Source organism: Capra hircus, chromosome 3, assembly GCF_001704415.2.
Source record: "Capra hircus breed San Clemente chromosome 3, ASM170441v1, whole genome shotgun sequence".
In the NCBI taxonomy this organism is placed as follows: domain Eukaryota; kingdom Metazoa; phylum Chordata; class Mammalia; order Artiodactyla; family Bovidae; genus Capra; species Capra hircus.
The window spans coordinates 104521400-104542381 of record NC_030810.1 but is presented as its reverse complement, the minus strand read 5'-3'; the positions used below and the strand labels follow the sequence as shown (position 1 = coordinate 104542381).

The window sequence follows — 20982 nt, the reverse complement described above, 5'->3', positions numbered from 1 at the left end:
CCCCCGCCCCCTGCCACCCCCCAAACTCCCCCTCCCAACCCTTAGCAACACCCTCTGTCACTTCCTGGTTTTTCACCCGCCCCCCCCAGGCCCCCCTCCCTCCGCCCAATAAGGACATAAACTTCAACCCCTTGGTCCAGCCAGTCTCTGCAGGGCGCAGATGGATCCCTCCCTCCTTTTTCGCTCTTTTCTTCCAAGCTCTTACTTTGCACTCTGAGCTTTTCCCACCCTCCTCTTTTCCCTCCTTCTTTCCTTGTCTCTCTCTTTCTCCCTTCACCTGCCGCGGTCCCGTTCCCCCTCCCTCTCCTCTTTCTCGCCCCTATCTCTCCCAGTCCACCTTAACTCGAGCTCCGCCCTCGACCCCCATCCAGCCCTCCGCCGCAACTCCGCCCCGCCCCCTGCACTCCACCGCCCTGTTCGCCCATTGGCCTCAACACCCGCCCATCCCAAGTGGGTCCCGCCTTGCGTTGGGCCAGGGAGGGGGCGGAGCCGAGGGGGCTGGCCTGAAACCTGGAGGAGGGGAAGAGGAGGGGGCAGTGTCCGCAGCGGCCGGGGAACCGAGCACCGCCCCCGCTCCCCGGAAGGGCTCTCACTTCTCTAAGAGGGTCTTCTGTAGGGTCAGCACCTCGGGAGGGAAGGGTATGAGGAGGTCGAAAAATAGGCTAGGTGGGGGTGAGGCAGGGACTTAGGGGGTTGAGGGAGGGGGTCCCGTGAGGGGCTATAATCAGGTCAGGGCCCCTGGAGGTAGGGGGAGGGGAGCCACCCGGCCATCAACTCCACTCCTACGCCCCACCCCCAACCCCCTTAGAAGGAGCGGGGGAGATGAGGCTGCAGGCACCCTGCCTCCCTCCCCACGCGTGACGGCGCCCCGCGGGGAGGGAACGGCGCCCTGGGCAAGCAGCCTCTGCGCTCCAGCCGGTGCCCGCTGCGGCCTTGGCATTGTCGAAGGGGAGGGGCCAGGTCCGTGAGGGGGGAGGGGGAGGAACGCTCAAGCTCCTGCTCCCCGCCTCCATCCCGCTGTGCCATAAGTGGAGAAACTGAGTCTCCGCCGAGAGACATCTGGACTTGGATTCGCTCAGAGACCCAAAAGGCGAGGGGGACCTGAGTGTTTTACGATGTATATGTAGGTTTAGGAGGATCGAGATATGTGCTTCAGTGCCCCCCAACTGAAGAAGGTAGCCCGTTTGGGTCGCTTCCAACTGGGCCTGCGGCGCTACGTACCCCAAAGAGCCCCTCCCACTAGTTTAAAACTGATTCAAATCCGGCTATCGCGGGCCAGGTTCCGCTCCCCGCGGCCTGCCGGGCCGAACCGGGTCGAGCTCGCTTTCTCCAACCCCAGCCCCCTCCGCAGGGGGCCTCCCTCCCTTTTCAGCAGGTGGCTCCGCGGGACACCAGCTCAACCTGTTGGACCACAATAGGCGGCGCCAGGGGGGCCCTGGCCCTCACCCGGGCTGACCCGGGATCCCCGCGCAGGGGGAGGGGCGGAGTGCTGGTCCCTCCCTCCCTCTCCCTCCGGCCGTGACTCAGCCTCGGGGCCGCTGCCCTGCTCCCCAGCCAGGGGCGGAAAGTGTGAGGCGCCCCTGAGGGCCTAGGCCAAACCAAACAGCCCCCCACCCCAGACATTATCTCACTGTAGAATTGGGGGGGCTCTAGGAAGGAGGGGGTAGCAGCAGCAGGAACGGGGCGCTCCCGATAGGTAATCCGCTCCGGGTTTTCTTATCGTCCCTGTCCCCCATGGGTCCCGAGGCTGGTCACTGCTCCGGGTTTTCTTCTCGGCCCCGCCGGACAGATTCTGGTTCGTCAGGGCCCGGAGCCGGTGGCGTCCAGGCCAGGGTTTTCCCCTCCCTCCTCCAGCTCGGGGTCGCGCTAGACTGGAGAAGGGCTGTGCCAGGGGCAAGGCGACAGTGCCAGAAGCACAAGTGAAATGGAGAGGGGGCTGCTTCGGGCTGGAGAGGGCATGGAAAGTGGCTCGGGGAGGGCAGAGCCAGAGCCTCTAGAAGCAACAGAAAGGAAGGCGCCTTGGCATCAGCCCTTAGGTATAGAAAAATGAACAGCGGCCTCGCCATGTCCCCCGTTCCTGGGGGTCGCGCCAGGCGTCTTGTTGGACCCTACCTGGATCTTTTAGCAGCCAGAATGCATTTCCCACTTGAGTCTGGACAGTCCTGGAACCCCTTGTTAGTTTTTTAGTGACCACCTCTCCCCCCGCCCCCCCGCCCCGCTCCGCCCCCAACACACACATTCTCGGCTCCCTTCCTCGCTCAAAGGGTGGAACCCCCAACTTGAAATTCCTGCCGAACCCCCAACCCCAAGCCTTACCTCGCCAAACTGCGGCTATTTCAGCCAATAAAAGCTGACTGGGCCCCCCGCCCCCTCCCACGAAACCCCCGAGGCCTGCGACCACCCCTGCCCAGCTACTAGGCCTGTACTGGAACCGGGAACTGGAGGGCAAGTGTGGGATCTCCAAGGGGCTTCCTGGGGATCTGGGCACTTCCAAAATCCACACTTTCAGACATATTTTTCAGGCAACCAACTAGACCTAAATTTGGGGGGCAAATTAGCAGGAGGTCTGTAAATACCCGGAGGATGAAGTGGTTGACCAAAGAGAAGGATGAATGTCCAGTCTGCCCGGAGTTAACCCCCTTTTTAAGGGGAACTGCACACCTGGGGTTGGGGCCACGTGCGCCAAGGAGCAGCTGCAAGGGACCTGGATACTTGCAGAGCTCGAAGAAGAGAGTACTTCTGACGGGAAGAAAGGCAAAACTGGGCCTGGGCGAGGTACTGAGAGAGTGGGTCTAAGGGCCCGTTTTGGAATGTGGAGGGGCTGAGCTGGAAGCGGAGCTTCAGCCTGCGCCGGGCGCCCACCTCTTCCCCACTCTCCGCCTTCCCCAGGCTGCCTCCGCTTCCCTCGAAAAACCCGCCGCCCAGGAAACCGCTGGGGGCGCTCAGACCGCAGCCCCGGCGCCCCCACCGTGACCGCCCAACCCACCTGAAGGGACCGTGGCTGCCAGGGTTGCCCCCCTCCCGCCGACTCCCCCCACACCTGCGGGCTGCTCTATTTATAACTCGGCGCCTATTCCGGGCCTCTGGGCGGGAGCGCGCTGCCGCGCAGCGCTAATCGTCGCCGGGATCTCTGCGCCCCCCAGGGCAGGGGGAGATAAATTTAGCCTCAGGAAGTTCGGGGGAACATTTTCCAAAACTCCACGTCCCAGAGAAGACGAAACAGAACCGCCTTGCTCTCAGTTTCCTCCCTCCAGCCGCCAGGCGGCGCAGGTCCCCCGGCTTCTCGAGCCGGGTCGCTGCCTTGAAGCTGGGATAGGCAAAGGATTGAGAGCGAACGACCTAAGAGCACGGAGGGGCGCCCGTCAGAGCAGACAGAGAATGGCCAGAAAAATGGATATGCCCCTAAGGTTGGCAAAGACGGGAGTAGACAGCTTCAGCTGGGAGTAACTAGAAAGGACTTCTGCCTTTTGAAGGGGAAATAACTCATGTGCAAACGAGATGCAAATAGGGATGCAAATAAGAGCCGATGCCCTTGGAGGTCGGCGCTCCGGCGCCAGTGAAACAACTGCCACACTGCCTTCTGCCCGGCTTTCAGTGTTGCTGGGAAAACGCGGGACTCTCCCAAGAGCATCACTATAATATCTAGTTAATTGCGCAAGGCTCCTCAGACCACTTTTCTCGACCCTTCTCCACCTACTTTCTGCACACCATTGAGGGTCATGCCCGAGGTAATCAGCTGGGAATCCTGGTTATGAATAAGGCCGCTTTCCCTCCGCATGCTGTCGTATTTGGGGAGTCACTTCCAGTTCTGCCAGTTCAGTTCTTCTAGTTCCGACGAGGAAACTGAGATAGAGTGAGGAAAACTGACCTCACCCGAAGCACCAGTGCAGGTACAAAGCCGGTACTGGTAAAACGCTTCCTAGGTGACGCAGTGGTAAAGAACCCACCTACCAACGCAGGAGAAGCCAGAGACGTGGGTTCCATCCCTGGGTCGGGAATATCCTCTCGAGTAGGGAATGGCAACCCACTCCGGTATTCTTGCCCGGAAAATTCCATGGACAGAGGAGCCTGGCGGGTTACAGTCCATAGTTTCTCAAAGAATCAGACAGGACTAGACACCGCGGCTTTACCTTTTACCCCTTCAGTTCTGCCTGACTTTCCTCACTTTACTGGCCTAGTCCTCTACCCCTTGTTGCCACTAGGGGGTCCCGGGGGTGGGGGACGGTGGGTAGAAGAGCTCTTACCCATTCCTCTCAGTCTTGGTGTTCCCTATCTATCTTCCTTTATCCCTCCCCTCAACCCCCTCCAGTGAGTCCTGGAGAGAGTGGTTTGGACATTCAAAACTGGAGCTTATTCTAGATGGGAAGAGAACACTACAGGGAAACTGCCACTCACTTTTCCTTCTGGACCAGTAGGGAGTCTCCTGGCTCTGCGGCTGACATGGAAAGGGCATAGCTGGGCCTCCCAAATGCCCCCAGTAGGAAATGAAGAACGAGGGGAGCTTAGGGTTGAGGTCAAGCGGGAGATCATGGAGTGGGTGTAGAATAGAGTTGATTGTCCCCTCCATCCTTTTGCTTTCCTGGCCCTGCCTCCCAGGCCACTTAGACCACCATCCCAAGCATGGGTTCAGGAGAGGAAGGCAGGCTAATTGAGAGCGCCTCTGAATTTAAGATGAAAAAAATCTGGGTTCACCAAATGACTACCCTACTGCAGAGTGCTGTTTGTGCGACTTTGGAGGGGTCACCTCAGCTCTCCGGGCTTGTTCCTTCATGTAAAGATATGACAATTACTCTTGTCCTACCTACTTTTGAAGTGGACTTTTGGAAGGCTCAGAGCACTCTAGCTGAACCGGGCTTTTGGAATGGTGTATGAGGTTTCTGTTATCCTCCCCATCTCTCTCTCCAGTCTTTCCCCTTTCAGAGCTCTGACACTCTCTTTCCAGCTCTGACACTCTCCCTGGGCTACTGGCAGTCACTACTTGTCTCCCTCCTTCAGCTCCTACCACGGGCCACAGCCCTGGGCCCTGCCTTCCTCTACCTACCACTTCCCCAGGGGCCCTTGCCAGGCATCCCCTCCTCTGGCAAAGTCAGAAGCCTCAGACTTTAGGATCTACCGCCAGCACTGCTGCAGCTTGGTGGGAGTGAGGTCTAAGAAAGGAAAAGGAGGCAGACTTCTCCAGCTCGAGTGAGGCCATGGCTGGAGCCTGCCAAGCAGGGTGCAGACTACAATGGGGAAAGGGAACTCCAAATTCAGAGGCGAAGGCGAATTCTTTATCCACCTCTCCCACTAACCTCTCTCTGGGTGGATTCAGGACCTTCTCACTGCTGGGCCCTGGGGCCCTGGAGACACCAGGGAAGAACACTGACCTGCATTTTGTGGATGTGGGGCTGCCAGGGATAGGAAATAACCTTGATTTGGAGTACTATAGAGTACCATGCTACCATAAAAAGAATGGACAGGCCGTAAGTATACTGGTATGAAATCCTTTACAAGGTATGTGAAGCAAAAACAGCAAGGTGCTGAGCAGGGTGTAGAGTATGTTATTAACTAGAAGGACAAATATATGCAGAATGCAGCCGCTTCTCTCCACTGCTATGGCTGTAAGCCTGCTATAAGCCACCAACACATCTGGCTCCAACTGTGCCCATTACCTCCTAAGAGGTCTATACTCTTCTACCCTTGGTCCCCTAAAGGCTATTCTCAAGCCAGCACCAGTGTGAACCTTTTAAATAAAAAAAAATCAGTTCATGCTCAGCTGCCTGCAACAGTTCCTTATTTCACTCAGCATACAATCTCAAATTGTTACCATGGTCTACTAGGCTTGCTCCAACCCCCATCCCTATCTCAACTTTCTCTTTTTCCATAGCACCTATCACCTAATAACATCAATGTGCTTGTTTTTATATTTTCTGTCTCTACCCACCAGCACCTAAGCTCTGTAAGTACAGGGATCTGTTTTGTTCTCTGCTGTATTCAAAGCAGACAGAATGGCATATAGCAAATGCTCAATAATATATGTTAAATGAATGAATGAATCTTTTGCCATTTCCAACAGCATGGTTGAACCTGGAGGGTATTATGCTTAATGAAATAAGTCAGAGATAGAAAGACAAACATGGTATGTTATCACTCACATGTGGAATCTAAAAAAAAAAAATGAATGAATATAAGATATAGAGAACAAACTAGTGGTTACTAGTGGAGACGGAATGGGGAGAGACAAGATAGATCTAGGGGATTAAGAGGTACAAACTACTATGTGTAAAACAAATACGCTACAAATGTATTTTGTACAGCACAGGGAATATAGCCAATATTTTATATAACTTTAAATGGAGTATAATCTATAAAAATTTTGAATCACTGTGCTATACACCTGAAACTAATATAATATTGTAAGTCAACTATACATCAATTTAAAGAATTTTTAAAAAAATGCTGTCCAAGAAACAGGTCACCATGGTTACCTCTGGGGAGGAAAGCTAGGGGATAAAGAATTATCCAAGTTCTTTACTCTAGGCATATGTTACTTTGACAAACAAAGAAAAAGAAAACAAGCCCAGGGGAAAAGGAATTAACTAAGAAGTCTGAGGAAGAGCTGGTCCCTGGCAGATGGAGAGGGTCACATATACCACCTCCAGGCCAGTGTCCCAGGATAGAATGGGGGAAAGGCATAACTGGGCCCCAGAGAATGCTGGCTAGAGATCCGAGGGACACTTTGGCTGGCTCTGAGGTTGTGGGGCTCTGAGTGGGCATGTCAGTAGGCAGGTGCAAGATGATGTAAATAACTGGTGTGTACTGATCCCAGGGAGTGATTCAGGGAGAGCATGTGTTGGTGGCTGCCAAGGGGAAGCGAAGAGTCAATTCTGCTCATTCTGGCTGTGTCCTGTGCATTGTCATAAGCCTGCAGGACAGCTTTCTCTTGCAGCTTTGTGTGTGAGCTAGAGGAGCAGGGCCTGATCTCTGTAAGCTGGGAACTAGTACCAGCTCAGCGCTTTCCCCAAGATCTTCAGGGGCAGGGAGGTGGCTAGATCAGGTCTTCTATTTAGGTTCCCAGCCTTACATGGAGGGCCTCATAAAGACCCCACCCAAGCTAGACTCCTCCTTTTCTACACGTTGGGAGGAACCTGGCCTTTCCACCCAACGCCCTTCCCACCCAGGCACCAGTGAGTCAGGAAACCTGGCTTTCAGTCTTTCTATCCAGGACAACCTCCTTTCCTCCCTGGGTCCCAAACTGTTGTGGTGCTGACTTTTTCTGATTCCCCTGTAGACATTTAGAACTTTCAGTCTCAAGGCCTATTTATTATACATATAGTTCAGTGATTCTCAAACAAAGAGACTGGGGGCAGGCCATTCCTGGTATTGGGAGGGTATGGTAAGATCAGCCATCTGGGCCAGTAGGCTCCCCGAGCCAGACTTGGAGGAGCGCCAGGTCCTGCTGCAGTCTGACTGGGGTCCTAGCCAGCAGGCCAAGCTCCTGTGCACCAGAGGTGCGCTGGAGGTGGGGGCTGGGAACGGAGGCCCAGAGATGAGGCAGGTCTGACAGATGGCACAAACTGGAACCAGGATAGCACTTCACTCGCTGTTTGTGGCCCATCCTTGGTCAAGCACAGCTGGCTCCGGGAGTCTTGATGTATGCTGGACTGGGTGCTAAAAAAAGAAGAATGGGAAGCTGAGAGGCAGGCTCTGCCACAGAAGTTGCAACCATGCCTCCTGTCTGCCCTACCCTGCCCACCTGAGTGATGCCAGCCATGGTGCCTGTGGAGTGGAGGCAGGTCTCGGCCACCATTAATCCAGCAGCTCCTTGATACACCAGCAGCAGAGGAGGAGGTAGGCCATTTCCTTCAGGGTCCGCTGCAGGCCCTCCCACCCTGTGCCCATCTTCATAATGGGAACCCGAAGTCCAGTGTCTCGCAGGACCCCTCGGAGGGAGAAGGGCAGGGCCTGGGCTAGGGGCTGTGTCCGGGGCTGCATGTAGGCTGCAGCTGAGGAAGGGTGTGGTAGCTGTGTCTGGTGCCTTTTATCATCATTGTCCCCACCCCCTTCAGACCTCATGACTGTGGGCACAAGGGCCCCAGGGTCTAGCACAGGGAAGGTTCTGGGCCCGAGAATGGGCTGAGTCAGCCCTTGTGCCCAGGGATGCTGGGATGGGGTTAGTAGTAGAGCCTGGCCACTCCATCTTTCATCCTCCATGGGCAGGCCAGCTCAGCTTCCCTTCTTCCAGCCTGGGTCTTGAAACCCTGGGTCTACTGCCTGGTTGTCCCTCCCCCCTACCCCCCAGGGTTGGCACTGCTCCCTGCTTCTGCCCTCTATTGGGCTCCTGCTGAGGCTGGCACTGAAAATAATCAGTGAGAGCTCCTTTCCAGCCTGCTCTGCCCCCCCATCCCCCTTAGAGTGAGCACTGGGGGCTCCAAGCTGCCAGGGCCTGGCTTCCTTTTGCTTTTCCCGTTCCCTGAAGCAGGAAGACAAAGGCACAGCCAGAGCAACAGGCACAGGAGAGGTGGTTTATTGACAGGTTAGACCCCAGGGTGGCCTCCTTCCTTCCCTCCTTGGAAAGGGCAGGAGTGGGCCGTCATGTGCGGGAGTTCCGCTCCTCGTCTTCATTCTCAAGCAGGTAGGCCGGACGGTAGGTGGGCTGTCCTCCTGGGCTCAGGCACTTCAGGGCCGGGTTCCGTACTGTGTTCTCCCGGCTCCCCAGTGACGTGTAGCTGGGTGGGGGGTGGGGTAGGGGGTGGAGGGTATGGTGGGTTTGCGGTGGGCTTGGTGTTCCCAGTCCCAGCACCCTCATGTCTTCCACATACCCATCCTGTTCCCCCAGCCTTACCCTCGGTCATACAGGATACAGTAGGGGACAAAGAGTTGGCGCAGAAAGTCCCAGATGTCTCTGTAGGTCCAGTCCTGGGAGGCCAGCGTCAGAGCAGAGTCACAAATACTCCCCCTCCCACATCTACCCTCATCTACCTGGGAAAGGGCCTATCCCGGTTCTTTTGCTCCCCTAGCCTCTGAGGGAGGGCCTGCTGCTAAACTCTCTGGTACATCTTGCTCTGTGTACGCCAATCAATGAGAGAAACCATCCCTCCCCTCCCCATTCTCAGTCCACCCTCCACTGGCATGTAATTTCCAGGAGGAAAGGGAGAGGCTGTTTAAGGCTATTTGTGTAAGCCTGTGCTGTCCATTAGAACTTTCTGCAGTGATGGAAATGGTCTGTATCTATGCTGTCTAACATGGTAGTTATTTGACATAAGGCTAGTACAACATACAACTAAGGAACTGAAGTTTGAATTGTATTTAATTTAAAAATCGAGATATAATTCATAAGCCATGATATTCATCTTTTTAAAGTATACAATTCAACTTTTTAAAGCAATTTATATTTCATTTCAGTTAATTACAATTCAAGTGTAAATAAATGGCTCATGGCTACCATATTGGACAGCACAGGTCTAAGACACTGTTTGGTCCACAATGCTTGCTGTTGAATTAGTGCTCAATAAAACCTGATCAAAAGGCTGAACGAACAAATACCACTGCTGCCCTTGGCTGATGGGGCCATTTCATCCAAGCCCAAGGGTCTAACCCTCCCACCCCAGGAAGCCAGGGTGCAATGACTGACAGGGGCCAGGAGACTGAAGGCGATAAATCCCCTTCTCCATACCAGGAGTGGATTGATGCGCATAAATGTAGGCCAGCCTGGGTCGGTGGGGCTGAAGGGGCAGAGGCTGCAGGAGTAGGGGTCAGTGCGGCGGGTGCCCATCAGCACAGCCTCCAGCTGGGGGTGCCGTGACTGCAGCTCACTCAGGGCCTGCTTCATGTCTCCCTCAGCCTCTAGCACCTGCAGATTGTACCTGAGGAAGAGTGCCGGGAGTCAGGAGTGGGCCCTCCCAAGTCTCTCTGGGATCCCAAATCTTCAAGGCCCCTAGTACCTCTTGATGGTGTCCTGTAGAAACTGCTCCAGCTCAGGAAAAGGGGAGATGCTGCGGATATACAGGATCTGGAGGGGCTCCTGAGCATCAGGGCACTTCCTGGGGAGGGGGCAGGATCCATTGGCTTGCCAGGATGGGCAGGGAAACACTCCCCAGAGAGCTTGCTCTGTTCCCTTTGGCCACCGGAATAGACACCCTCTCCTCCCTTTTCCTCGTCCTTCTCATCCAAAGGGAAGAATCCATTTCCTCTGGCAAGCCCACTCTTGGTTTCTCAAATCTGGAGCCCACACAAGACTGTGACCTCCCTGTGGTTGGGGAAGGTGGCTCGCACATCCATACTCAGGACCAGGCAGGTGGCAGATGCTCAATAAATATGGGGAGGATCGGAACTGAGAGGTAACTGTGGCTATCACCCTGCCAAGCCCCACCCAGACACCCCCCTTCCTTCCTGCTTCTTAGGATGGGGAACTAGCGAATGGGGCAGCTCTATCTCTGGGGTCTCCCACGAGGGGGTGAGCTCACCTCTGCACTGCGGCGTGGAAGAGGTGCAGAAGGGCAGTGCAGTCCTTGCCTCCATTGAAGCCCACACAGAGCTGGGTGAGGCTATACTGAGCCAGGGCAGTCTCAATGGTCTGGAGGGCGCCTGCCACCTTCTCCCCCAGAGAAGACCCTGCCAGGCAGGCAGGGAAGAGGGCATCAGTTAGATACATAGGGCTGTCAGAGGGCAGTGGGGGCCAAGCTGCCCTTGCCTAAGCCCCTCTCTATCTTCCCAGCGTTCAGTGCCTTCGTCTGCCACCTGCCCCATTTAGCCACACCTTCACCTCAGTGTATTCCCTCGGGGGTCCTGGCTTCTTTTCATTCTCCTACAGCTCATGCTGCTTCCTTCCCTCTTTCACAGCTTCCTTTTGCCCATCTCCTGGTCTAACCAAATTCTTGCGTGTGTGCGTGCTAAGTCGCTTCACTTGTGTCTGACTCTTTATGAACCCTACGGACCGCATCCTGCCAGGCTCCTCTGTCCACAGGATTCTCCAGGCATGTTTACTGGACTGGATTGCTATGTTCTCCTCCAGGGGATCTTCCTGACCTAGGGATCAAACCTGCATCTCTTAAGTCTTCTGCATGGGCAAGGGGGTTCTTTACCACTAGCGCCACATGAAAATCCTCATCACTTAGCTTATGTGTCACTCACCCAGGGAAGCCTTCTCCAACCCCAGATCAAGGCTGATCTCCCTGCTGTGGAACCCCCCTCATCACTGATCCCTCATGCATGATTACCTTTTCAACATTCCCCTCTCCTGTTAAAACTCCTTGTCCAGAGCAGGGGTACCTCTGTCCTGTTGAGCTAAACCCCCAACACCCAGCACAATGTTGCTGAAAGGAGGTACTCAAGGAGGACCTTGACCTCCTCTCTGCTTATGGATTCAAATATCAACTGATATTTACTGGAAGAATGAATGGATCTGCTGTAGCTATCTTCTACCCTCTCTTGGATCTGTGGCAAGCCTTCAACAGCCCACTGCTCCTAAGACCCAGGGTGGCACCGGTGGTCTGCTGCCTTCTGCCCCTTCCCCAGGAGGCCCCTACCTGACTCAGTGAGTTTGTACACGGCCTCACCGGCCTGCTCCACGGCATTGGGCACGTAGGGGACCACTGATCCTTGGGGCAGACGGGCAGTCAGGTAGGCCAGGCACTCCTCCAGGGGCCCTTCTTCCTCCGAGTCCAGTGTCAGCTTCACCTGATAGTAGTTGCTGCCCCAGTCAGGGTAGGAACCCAGGCCAAGCCTGCGCCCAAAATGGGCCTGGGCCTCAGCCAGGATGGGGGCGATAGAGGCCTCGTTAGCTGCCACATACATTTCCCGCAAGTGGAACTGAACAGCTGTGTTTCGGAACAGCCCCTTCAGCCCTTCCAGCACCCGACGAAGCAGCTCCGGAATTCCCGGGAAGAGGTAGACATTTCGGACGGAGACTAGTGGGAATCGGAAGGGGTGGCCAGTGTGAGGATCTGTGCCATAATGCAGGCGGGCAGAGGTGGGCACTCGCGACAGTTTCTCCCAGCCCGCCCCTCCTAGGGCCTTGATGGCCGCTTCCAGCTCAGGATGTGGCTTGAGCTCGTCCCCAAAGGCCTGGGCCACTGCCTCAAAGGTCACATCATCATGTGTGGGGCCGATGCCCCCTGCTGTGAGGACGTGGGTGAAGCGGCTGGAGAAAGCTGTGACCTCAGCTGCGATGGTGGCTACCTCGTCGGGTACCACAGAGACTCGGCACACCTGGACCCCCAGGGAACGCAGTGTCCGGCACAGAAAGTAGGTGTTGGTGTCTTGAGTGTGTCCCTGGGAGATTGGGGATGGGGAAGATGAGTGTGTCAGTGCTGCGGGGATGCAGGGCACAGCAGGAAGGATCAAGCTGCAACTGCCTGCTGACGGAGCACGCTGCCCTTTGGGGGACACCCACCTCCGGCAGCCCACAAGCCCACATTAGGCCCAAGGGTGGGAAAATCCATGTGAAAGGAGTCAGGGGTAATGTGATCCACCTTGGGCTTCCATCTCTGCGCTTGGACCTTGACCCCCTCTCTGCTTATGGATTCAATTATCAGTTTTATGTGGACCACTCATCCACTTCCTCAGCAGCCCTGACAGTTTCAGTCCCCTGGCCCCAAGTACTTCAGGGCATCTTCAGATTCCTGGCCGTGGTCATTTTGGTCAGTGGCATCCTCAGACACTGTCTGCAGCCTGTCAGGCCCTTCACGCTGTCAATTCTACTTCTGAAATGTCTCTCCATCTGCTCTCTTCTTTGTTCCTACTGCCACCAAACAGGTCCTTGGCACTTTTCACCTGGATGGTGGCAACAGACCCCTGGCCAGGCTCCCAGTGTCCTGCCACAGCACTCTGCCCTAGGCCTCCGCAGCAACCTTCCTAACATGTCACTGTGATTGTGTCACTCTTGGCTCAAAAGTCACTTGTTATTTCCAACCATATACAGAATAAAGTTCAAATTCCTTTGCAGAATATTTGAGGCTGTGTGTCTGTGGTGTGTACGCACTCTTCTTTTCCAGCCCCATCTCCTTCTACTTCTCTACAGAGTTTAGTGGTTAAGGTTGGCTCTGGAGTAAATGCAAATCAAGCTGGAATCCCACCTACCACTTACTAGCTGTTCATGGAAAGCTTCTCAACGTTTCTGAGCCTCAGTCTTATTATTTATTCATTTAGATTTGTAATAAAAGTACCCACATCACAGGGTTGTTTTAAGGATTAGGAAAATCACATATGTGATATAATACAAGCACACTGCCAGGCCCTAGTAAGCAGGTTTGTATTACTATTACAAACCTGATGCCCATCATGACCTCTAGTGAGACTTCCCTGATCATTCAGAAGAGATTTCCCCCTTCTAGTACTTTCCTTCTATCTCTCCTGAATGCTTTGGATCATTTTTCCAAATAGGCTGGACATAACTCTGAAATAATACATGCACCTGCACCTCCTATACATGCTGGACTCCTTGTCATTTCTGTAAAGGTCCTCCTCCCCATACCTGCTGCTGCTGCTAAGTCGCTTCAGCCATGTCCGACTCTGTGCGACCCCATAGACGGCAGCCCATCAGGCTCCCCCATCCCTGGGATTCTCCAGGCAAGAACACTGGAGTGGGTTGCCATTTCCTTCTCCATACTGCTTGGCAATTTGTAGGGACTTTGCTACAAGTTTTTCAACTGAGTAATCGAAAGAATAAGGGTCACCTTTCCGCCAATATCTTGGACTCACTCCAGGGCCCTACTGCAGCAAGAGGGCTCCCACCCTGGTTCACCCTCCCTCAACAGAACGTGGAGCAAGCTCCCAAGGACTGGAGAATTCTGCCCCTCCCCCCTCCTGTCCCAGACACACCTTGAGGATCTCATCTCCAACAATGATGATGCCCGCCGTCACGCTGCGCCCCGGCGGAGGTTCAGAGGCCCTAGACGCCATGGTCCCGCTTTCTCTGCCCCTCTGGAAGGCCCTCCAGTAGCCACCCAGACCCCCAAATAGGGGTCGCAAGCACTGGGGGCCAGCCAGGTCTACAGGGCACTGAGGGTCACAGCCTGGGAAGAGGGATTCCGGGGTGGAGGGAACCTGGAGGAGCCAGAAAGGACAATGGGGAAGAGGAGGAGTGCACAGTTTTCCTCACCAGGCCCTTGACAATCGACTCCTTTATCCCTGTCCGTTTAATAAACGTGTTCTTAAACTCTAGCCCATACCTCTTTTAATGTCTTCTATGCTCCGTCCTAGTCTCCTTAAAATGTCCTTCTCTTCCGAACCTACCACTTAAAAATGTCTTCTGTCTGCAGAGCTCGGCTTCTCTAGGGTCGACTCTATCCAGGGCATCTGTGCTTTTATATTTATATGTCTCTTCTCTTTGGGGCACCTGTCCCTTTAAATGTCTACCTTATCCTGGGCCTTGGCCCCTTTAAATGCGTTCCCTCCTTCCACCACCGACCAGAACTCAGCAGCCTTCTGCAGGCTTCCACACCCTTTCTAGCCCAGAATCCTGTCTTTTCCCGCCACGCTTCAGATTGCTGAGCTCTTCCAGGTTCTCACCTGCCTCTTACCCCTTCACCGGGTCTTTCCCTCTCTCCTTCCCTCCTGTCTCGGGGCAGCTTCCGTACTCAGAGTCCCGCCTCAGACTCACCTCATATTAATTGGTTATTTTGGCCGTCGCTCAGACTACTTCTATGGGTCCATTGGTGTAGTCCACCATCGCTCGCGAGCTTTAGCCAGAGGGCGGGAGTGGTGCTGGGTTGTTATTGGCGACAACCACGTGGCCACCCTCACCCGGAAGCGAGGGGGCTGGGCCTTAGCCGCGGGGCGGGGCTTTTCTCTCAGGAAAGAACCTGAGGAGTGGAAGGAGCCGAGGGGGCTGGAGGGGTTCTAAGGTGTTTGTGGTGCTTGCTCGCCGCTGGTGCTGGAAGTAAAGAGACGCTTGACTCTAACTTCCGCTCAGTGTTCGAATTCTTGCGTGCACATACTATCTGTTACTCGTGATCCCTGACTCATTCTGAGGGGTCAGGGGCTGGCACTGGTGTCAAAGGGGATTTTACACTGTAGCAAGTGGAAGTTGGACGGACACCAAGAAAAATTGTCAAGATTGCCTGTGAGCTAATGAGATCCTGGTGGTGAGCTTTAATTGTGTGGAACTTTCATTTGTCTCTGTTATAAACGATAAAACTAATTACTTCAACTTTTTTGACAATGAAGTCTTGCCCCACCTTGTTCCAGATGGTGCTTTAAACATAACCCTTCCCAGTTAATTGGTCTTGTAGGTACAAGTGAGGGCAGCGACAAAGGGAGGGCCACATGTCCACTTTGGATTCTCAGCTTCCACTTGTTTTACTCGTCTCTGGTCTAAAAGTACTTAATACTCCTGCCAATCGTCTGGGGTTCTTTTTAATATGCTGATTAAATCTACAGGATTCTGGCCGTTTGGGTGGGGCCAGAGATCTGCATTTAACAAACCCTCCTGTCATGCTGATGCTATTGCTTTTTGTAGTAAAGGTCTAAAATTTCACGTGAACTACTGAGCCACACCTGCCTCATTTTACTCTCCTAAAACCCCTCTGAGAGAGATATGCCCATTTTACAGATGGGCAACAGGCTCAAAAAGGTGAAGACATGTTACACAGAAACCACAAAAACACTACAGTCAATGACAGAGCCAGGCTTCTAGAACCTTCACGTAATAAGCCCGGTTTTGTTTTTCCAATTAAGGGAGTCTTGGCTCTAAAAAAACAAACCTGGGCTGTCCTAATGGCATAAGCCATATGCTACAGTATCTTTCTTAATAATCATGGTGATATTTGACAAGCCCCTCCCTGAAATGCCTCCTCCCTACCCCTCAACATCAGCTCCAGTCTTTTAGTGGGTTCTCAAACATAAGTGTGCACCAGAATCACCTAAAGAGCTTGTTAAAATGTCACTGTGTCCAACCCTCAGAGTTTGATGCAGTAGGTCTAGCAGCAGCAGCAGGGTGGAGTTCAAGAATGAGCACTTCTAAGGAGTTTCCAGGTGATACTGATGCTTCCGGACTAGGGACCACACCTGAACTACTGCTGACTACTACTGCTCTAGGAATGAGTGAAAGATTAAGAGAAAGTGGGAAGATTAATCTCACTTACTTACCACTACTATTAAAAGTAGAAGGTAAGCTATTACTTGGCAAAATGTCTCTTAAATATCCACAGTTTACAACCATTTCCTCAAAGCTGAGTGCAGTAACTACCTGTTTAAGAATGCTCGAAATCCCCTTATCCAGGCCATACCCTAGACCAATTAAGTCAACTTAATGGGAATGACTCAGGCATCAGCACTTTAAAGCTACTCAGGTGATTCCAATGTTTGGCCAAAGTGAGAACCACTGAAAACATCCCCAAACCACTCTGGAGTGAACAGGCCATAGGTACGCAGGAGCCTTAGGCTGGTCAAGAAGTGGAGTATACTAGCAGCCTTACTTTACCCTTGTTAAGTGTAAAGTCTCTTTGTGACCCTAGGGACTATAGCCTGCCAGGCTCTTCTGTCCATGGAATTCTCCAGGCAAGAATAGAATACTGGAGTGGGGTAGCCATTCCCTTCTCCAGAGGATCTTCCCAACCCAGGGATCGAATCTGGGTTTCCTGCATTGCAGGAAGATTCTTTACTGTCTGCGCCACCAGGGAAGTCCCAAGAACCCTTGAGTGCCCTTCAGAAAAAAATCAGACTATGTTAATGGCAGTACCCGACCATAGAAAACAACTGATTTGTTTTGATGAGATGATGTTGTCCTATATAACCTCTCTTAGGCCTGTAGTTAGAGTGAAATGTATTTCAGTAGATATTTGACAGCAAAGTCTACTTAAGGTAGGTTACAAACCAGTTACTTCAATGTTGAAACAAACCTCAGTGTTAACAAAGAGCTGAGCTTCATTATCTTACTGGAGGGCATATAATTAGAACCATGATAGTGAGGGTGATGCCCTGAGAGGAGGGGGGAAAAAAAAACTTTAACAATTAGAGAATTAGATTATAAAAATTTCCTCTTTAATCAAGGCTTTTAACATGGAACAGATTTCTTGGAATAAAATGGAAAGTTTCCAATATACTGAAACATAAATCAACATACACACAACACCTGGCAGGAAAAAACCCAAAACAGCCAAGTTTACACAATCCCTGTAATAGCCGTGGTCGTATTCTCAGATGCTTTCTCCATCTGTCAAGCGTGTTCTGCTGGATTCAGAGCTCACGTAGGTTTTGGGGGTCACACTTAGCTGAGGCTGCAACCCAGAGAGCACTCACTCATCCAGCTGGGCTGTGGTCCTTCCTGTCAGTTCTGCTCAAGAAGCAAAGCAGTCACCAGCACATTCAGTGTATTGAAAATCCTTTAAATATCAAAGTGAGAAACAAGAAGGCAACACAATTATGTCATCAGGAAGATGTTAGCAAGTGAGGACAGCTGTGTAAAGCTTGAGGCTGAAAAGTGGCTCCCCAGCTTCATTTCTTTGGTTTCTTGGGCAGTGGCCGCCGGAACAGCAAGATGTGAGGTTCTGAAAGAGTGAGAGCTAAAGAGTAAGTGAAATCACACCATCCCATGCACAACCTATAGTGTATTCCACTCCCACTTCCCAGCTATCACCACTTAGATCTTTGTAACTAAATGAAGAGTTAAGCATATGGCCTTAGAAGCAGACCCAGAAGCCTGGCTTGTGTGCCAAGCACAGAATTGTTAATATCAGTTTTCTTGCTTTTCCTATAGCCCCGGGGTGTCCTTTATTAGTTTTGCCTGGTAGTTTGGTGTCTGGTGCCTTATCAAGAAATATACTTTCCTTGGTTTATTTGGAACACATCTCAGAATTCACTTTCTGATAGAGAATGAAGAAGAGGCCATAATCTCTACATCAAGATATATGTGGCCTTTAAATATATATATATTCTGATTGAATTAGAGACTAAAGGAGTTTTTTTTTTTTTTGCCCCTCCAGTGACAGGTTGCATCTGAACCTCCCAGATACTTTATTTCTTATTTTTGGTCACTCCTGTTTTTCTAGACAGCTGGTGAGTTAAGAAACCCATAAATCATCCCCACCTATCATTCCTTCATTTCCTTGGTCCTACATGGTTGCTTTCAGCCATTGCACTGACCTGGTTCATGGATCATATAATGGACCCATCCCTGACTCTGCTGAACACCAAGATTCCTCCATTCAGATTCAGACATCAAATGAGTTTTAGGGACCAGCTTGGCTATGTCCTTGGGCAACATGACATGCCTGTAATAGAAATGTGGGAAGGTGGGAAATTTGTATCAGAACTGGGTACAATCTATCAGATGAGGGGGTTAGCAGGTAAAGCCAAGACAGACAAGAAAAGAGAAACCAGTTCGTAATGGCAGGGAGTTTATAAAATCTTACTGTAGTGCAAAGGCAGCTAGAAATAAAGCCCAAGTTACAGGCCAAGTTACGTAAATTCTCACGAAAGTATATTAGAAAGTACATATTAATGAATAACACCCGTGAATGAGTGCCAAAATTATAGCCACTTACAGTCCTCTAGTTGATTACTCTTAAACAATATAATGGGAGCCCCAGAACACACACACAGACTGTTAATAATTAGGGGTGGTTCTGAACAAGGTTGTAAGGAAGGGAGAGAAGTGATTTCAGAGAGGAAAGGCCTATCAGGCAGTGCTGTGTGGAAGAGCCAGAACATAAAATCAAATATATGGAGAAGGAAATGGCAACCCACTCCAGTATTCTTTCGTGGGGAATTCCATGGACAGAGGAGCCTAGCGGGCTATAATCCATGCGGTCGCAGAGAGTTGGACATGACTTAGCGACTAAACAACAACAAGATATCTATTTATACATTTATACTTATATAAATTTCTATGGCCTATGTATATAATGTCCACAATCCCCTCCCTTTTTAAGTTTTACAATTTACAATTTTACAAACACCTGAAGGCAAACATTTTTCTCATAATCCATTTGGTTACTAAATCTGAGATGACCTGAATTTATCTGCTGGTGAAATAAAGACTTTTTTACCCGCCCCTGTCACCAAGAATGAAATAGAAAAATCTTATCTTTTAAAATCTATCCTCATAAGTTACATTTTTCAACTCTGAAAGGATGTGCCACGAGACTTCTTTGGGGGAGACTCCATGCTTTCCTAACCAAGAATAAGTCTCCTTTTATAGCAAAGAAATTACTACTTGAATTGGGGTGACCCAGACTTGATTATGTTCAGTGAAACTGCACTGAATGCTCTCTCTGTGCTAAGTAAAAGGGATTCCACCCCCCACCCCCCACCTGTAAGTCAATTCTGGTTTAAATGTCTGAAAACAGCTTACATCCTAATAAGCCAATGGCATAAAGACTGGCTTCCAGGGACTATTTAGACCAAAACAAAACAAAACAAACCTTTCCTTAAATCAAATATCACTGCCAAGACTTACATCCTGCAGAGGATGAAACTAGTGATGTCTCCCTAGCCCTGCAAAGACATTTTAAGCACACAATTTTAGTTAGCCTAGTTCAGATGTAGAGAACAGCTGAGGAAAAGAAAGTTAATTGGGTTCAAACAGGGCTGGAGTGTTTTTTTTCTTTTGGTCGGGACTGTAGTTGCAGCGTGTGGGACCTACTTCCCTGACCAGGGATTGAACCCAGGTCTCCTGCACTGGGTGTTTACCATCTTAGCCACTGGACCACCAGTGAAATCCCAGGGCTGGGGATCTTTTCCCAAGGATCTGACATAAAAACAATGCAAACAGTGTTATTTGACAGCATACACCAAGTTCTCCAGAAGGCTCAGAGCCCTGCACTAGGCTCAAGAAACACACGAAAACCAAGCTTCCAGTTGTTTTAACTATTAACGCTTACTACAGATTAGTGGAATGCCAACATTTGTAAAATTCTTTGTGTTGCTTTATTTTCTAATCTAGAATTATGGACTTAAGAGTTTATCAAATGCAAACTCTGTATGGACTCCTTTCTTTATCATGTTTGGTAAATCCTATGTGCTCCCACCACAACCTACCTGTACATAGCTCTATTATACCAATTATCATCTTCTTTCTGAAGCCTGTCAGTATTTCCACATATTTTTTAGGTCTGTTGAAAGCAGGGACCATGGCTTATCCGTGTACTTTAGCAGAACACCTGAAACCTATAAACACTCCATAATTGTTTCCCAAGTAGATGCCCTTCAAACATTTGACGGTAATCTATTAGGGCCATATTAAGTCTTTCCTCAGTGGTTCTGGTCAGTTTCACTCGATTCCAGTTCCTCGAAGCCCCCCTTCCTAAAATAAATCAGACAACCACGCCCCTTTCCCATGGATTAATAAGCAACACTCAGGCTCTCTTAGAACTCTCCTCACTTTGAAGACTCGAAGAAAATTCAAGCTTCGCCTTTGCCACCTTCTCCCAGAAGGCTCTACGGTGTGGCTGTAATACAAGCAGTCTCAAGAAGGCAAGTTCAGTTTACTCAACTGAGGTGAGAGAATGGTCCAGAAACCCGCAAAGCTGAGGGTGGTCAGTATTCTAACATTCGAACACTCTAACCACGACCACCCACGCCTCCTTCCAAATTCGCTATCACTCTAGGGGTTTTTTTGATTGCCCCCCCTACCTTTCGCGCATGCGCCTCACACTCTCAACGCACCCATTCCCGTTAACCTCCCGCGCATGCGCCAACTCTGCAGTTTCAGTCCCCGTTACCAACTTCTCGTGCCCTCAGTTGTCAGAACTCACGACCTTGATATTGCCCCCGCGCCGGCACTAACCGGTACTCGAACTCCTCGTCGTCGTATTTGTCCGAATAGTAAATTTGTTTGTGCGACATGATCACTCTGCCTGAGGACCTTCAGCCCCGCGCCGCCAACCTCCGAACAACTCCCAGCAGCACGCGCTCCCACCCTCTTTGGCCTCGCTTTCAAACACGCCGCCTGCGCTTTCTATTGGTCCCTCTGCCGGAAGGCGGGACAACCCCACCTTCAAGCCTCCGATTGGCTTAGGTTTACTTCTACTCAAGTCCTCATTGGAATGAACATTGCTCAAG

General features: G+C 51.5%; 3 protein-coding genes across 6 annotated transcripts; all 3 read right to left on the bottom strand.

Annotated features, from left to right (window-relative positions):
- On the bottom strand, positions 7282–8400 carry LENEP (lens epithelial protein). The gene is made up of 2 exons (XM_005677413.3): positions 7736–8400; positions 7282–7650 (listed from the first exon to the last, which is right to left on the bottom strand). The coding sequence occupies exon 1, from the start codon at positions 8191–8193 to the stop codon at positions 7789–7791; it is 405 nt and encodes a 134-aa protein (XP_005677470.3). The 5' UTR covers positions 8194–8400; the 3' UTR covers positions 7282–7650; positions 7736–7788.
- Positions 8485–14673, bottom strand: FLAD1 (flavin adenine dinucleotide synthetase 1). 4 transcript variants are annotated; one of them, XM_005677417.3, is made up of 8 exons: positions 14582–14673; positions 13801–14025; positions 11508–12252; positions 10446–10593; positions 9924–10022; positions 9656–9845; positions 8825–8898; positions 8485–8708 (listed from the first exon to the last, which is right to left on the bottom strand). In XM_005677417.3, exons 2-8 carry the CDS (start codon positions 13879–13881, stop codon positions 8573–8575), a joined length of 1473 nt encoding a protein of 490 aa, XP_005677474.1. In that variant the 5' UTR covers positions 13882–14025; positions 14582–14673; the 3' UTR covers positions 8485–8572. The 4 variants fall into 4 exon arrangements, with proteins under 4 accessions (XP_005677474.1, XP_005677471.1, XP_005677473.1 ...); XM_005677414.2 differs by lacking the exon at positions 14582–14673 and adding an exon at positions 14491–14570; XM_005677416.3 differs by lacking the exon at positions 14582–14673 and adding an exon at positions 14502–14544.
- CKS1B (CDC28 protein kinase regulatory subunit 1B) lies at positions 16941–20866 on the bottom strand. Its single transcript, XM_005677418.2, has 3 exons — positions 20708–20866; positions 18064–18191; positions 16941–17468 (listed from the first exon to the last, which is right to left on the bottom strand). Exons 1-3 carry the CDS (start codon positions 20764–20766, stop codon positions 17416–17418), a joined length of 240 nt encoding a protein of 79 aa, XP_005677475.1. The 5' UTR covers positions 20767–20866; the 3' UTR covers positions 16941–17415.

Coding starts and splice junctions, on each gene's coding strand:
- LENEP (XM_005677413.3), bottom strand. CDS start 8,193: ATGGAGGATGAAAGATGGAGTGGCCAGGCTCTACTACTAACCCCATCC.
- CKS1B (XM_005677418.2), bottom strand. CDS start 20,766: ATGTCGCACAAACAAATTTACTATTCGGACAAATACGACGACGAGGAG. Junction 18,192..20,707: donor GACGAGGAGTTCGAGTACCG/GTTAGTGCCGGC, acceptor TTTCTATTACAG/GCATGTCATGTTGCCCAAGG. Junction 17,469..18,063: donor TTATATGATCCATGAACCAG/GTCAGTGCAATG, acceptor TCACTCTTTCAG/AACCTCACATCTTGCTGTTC.
- FLAD1 (XM_005677417.3), bottom strand. CDS start 13,881: ATGGCGTCTAGGGCCTCTGAACCTCCGCCGGGGCGCAGCGTGACGGCG. Junction 10,023..10,445: donor TTCCACGCCGCAGTGCAGAG/GTGAGCTCACCC, acceptor CCCCCTCCCCAG/GAAGTGCCCTGATGCTCAGG. Junction 8,709..8,824: donor TGTATCCTGTATGACCGAGG/GTAAGGCTGGGG, acceptor CCCCCCACCCAG/CTACACGTCACTGGGGAGCC.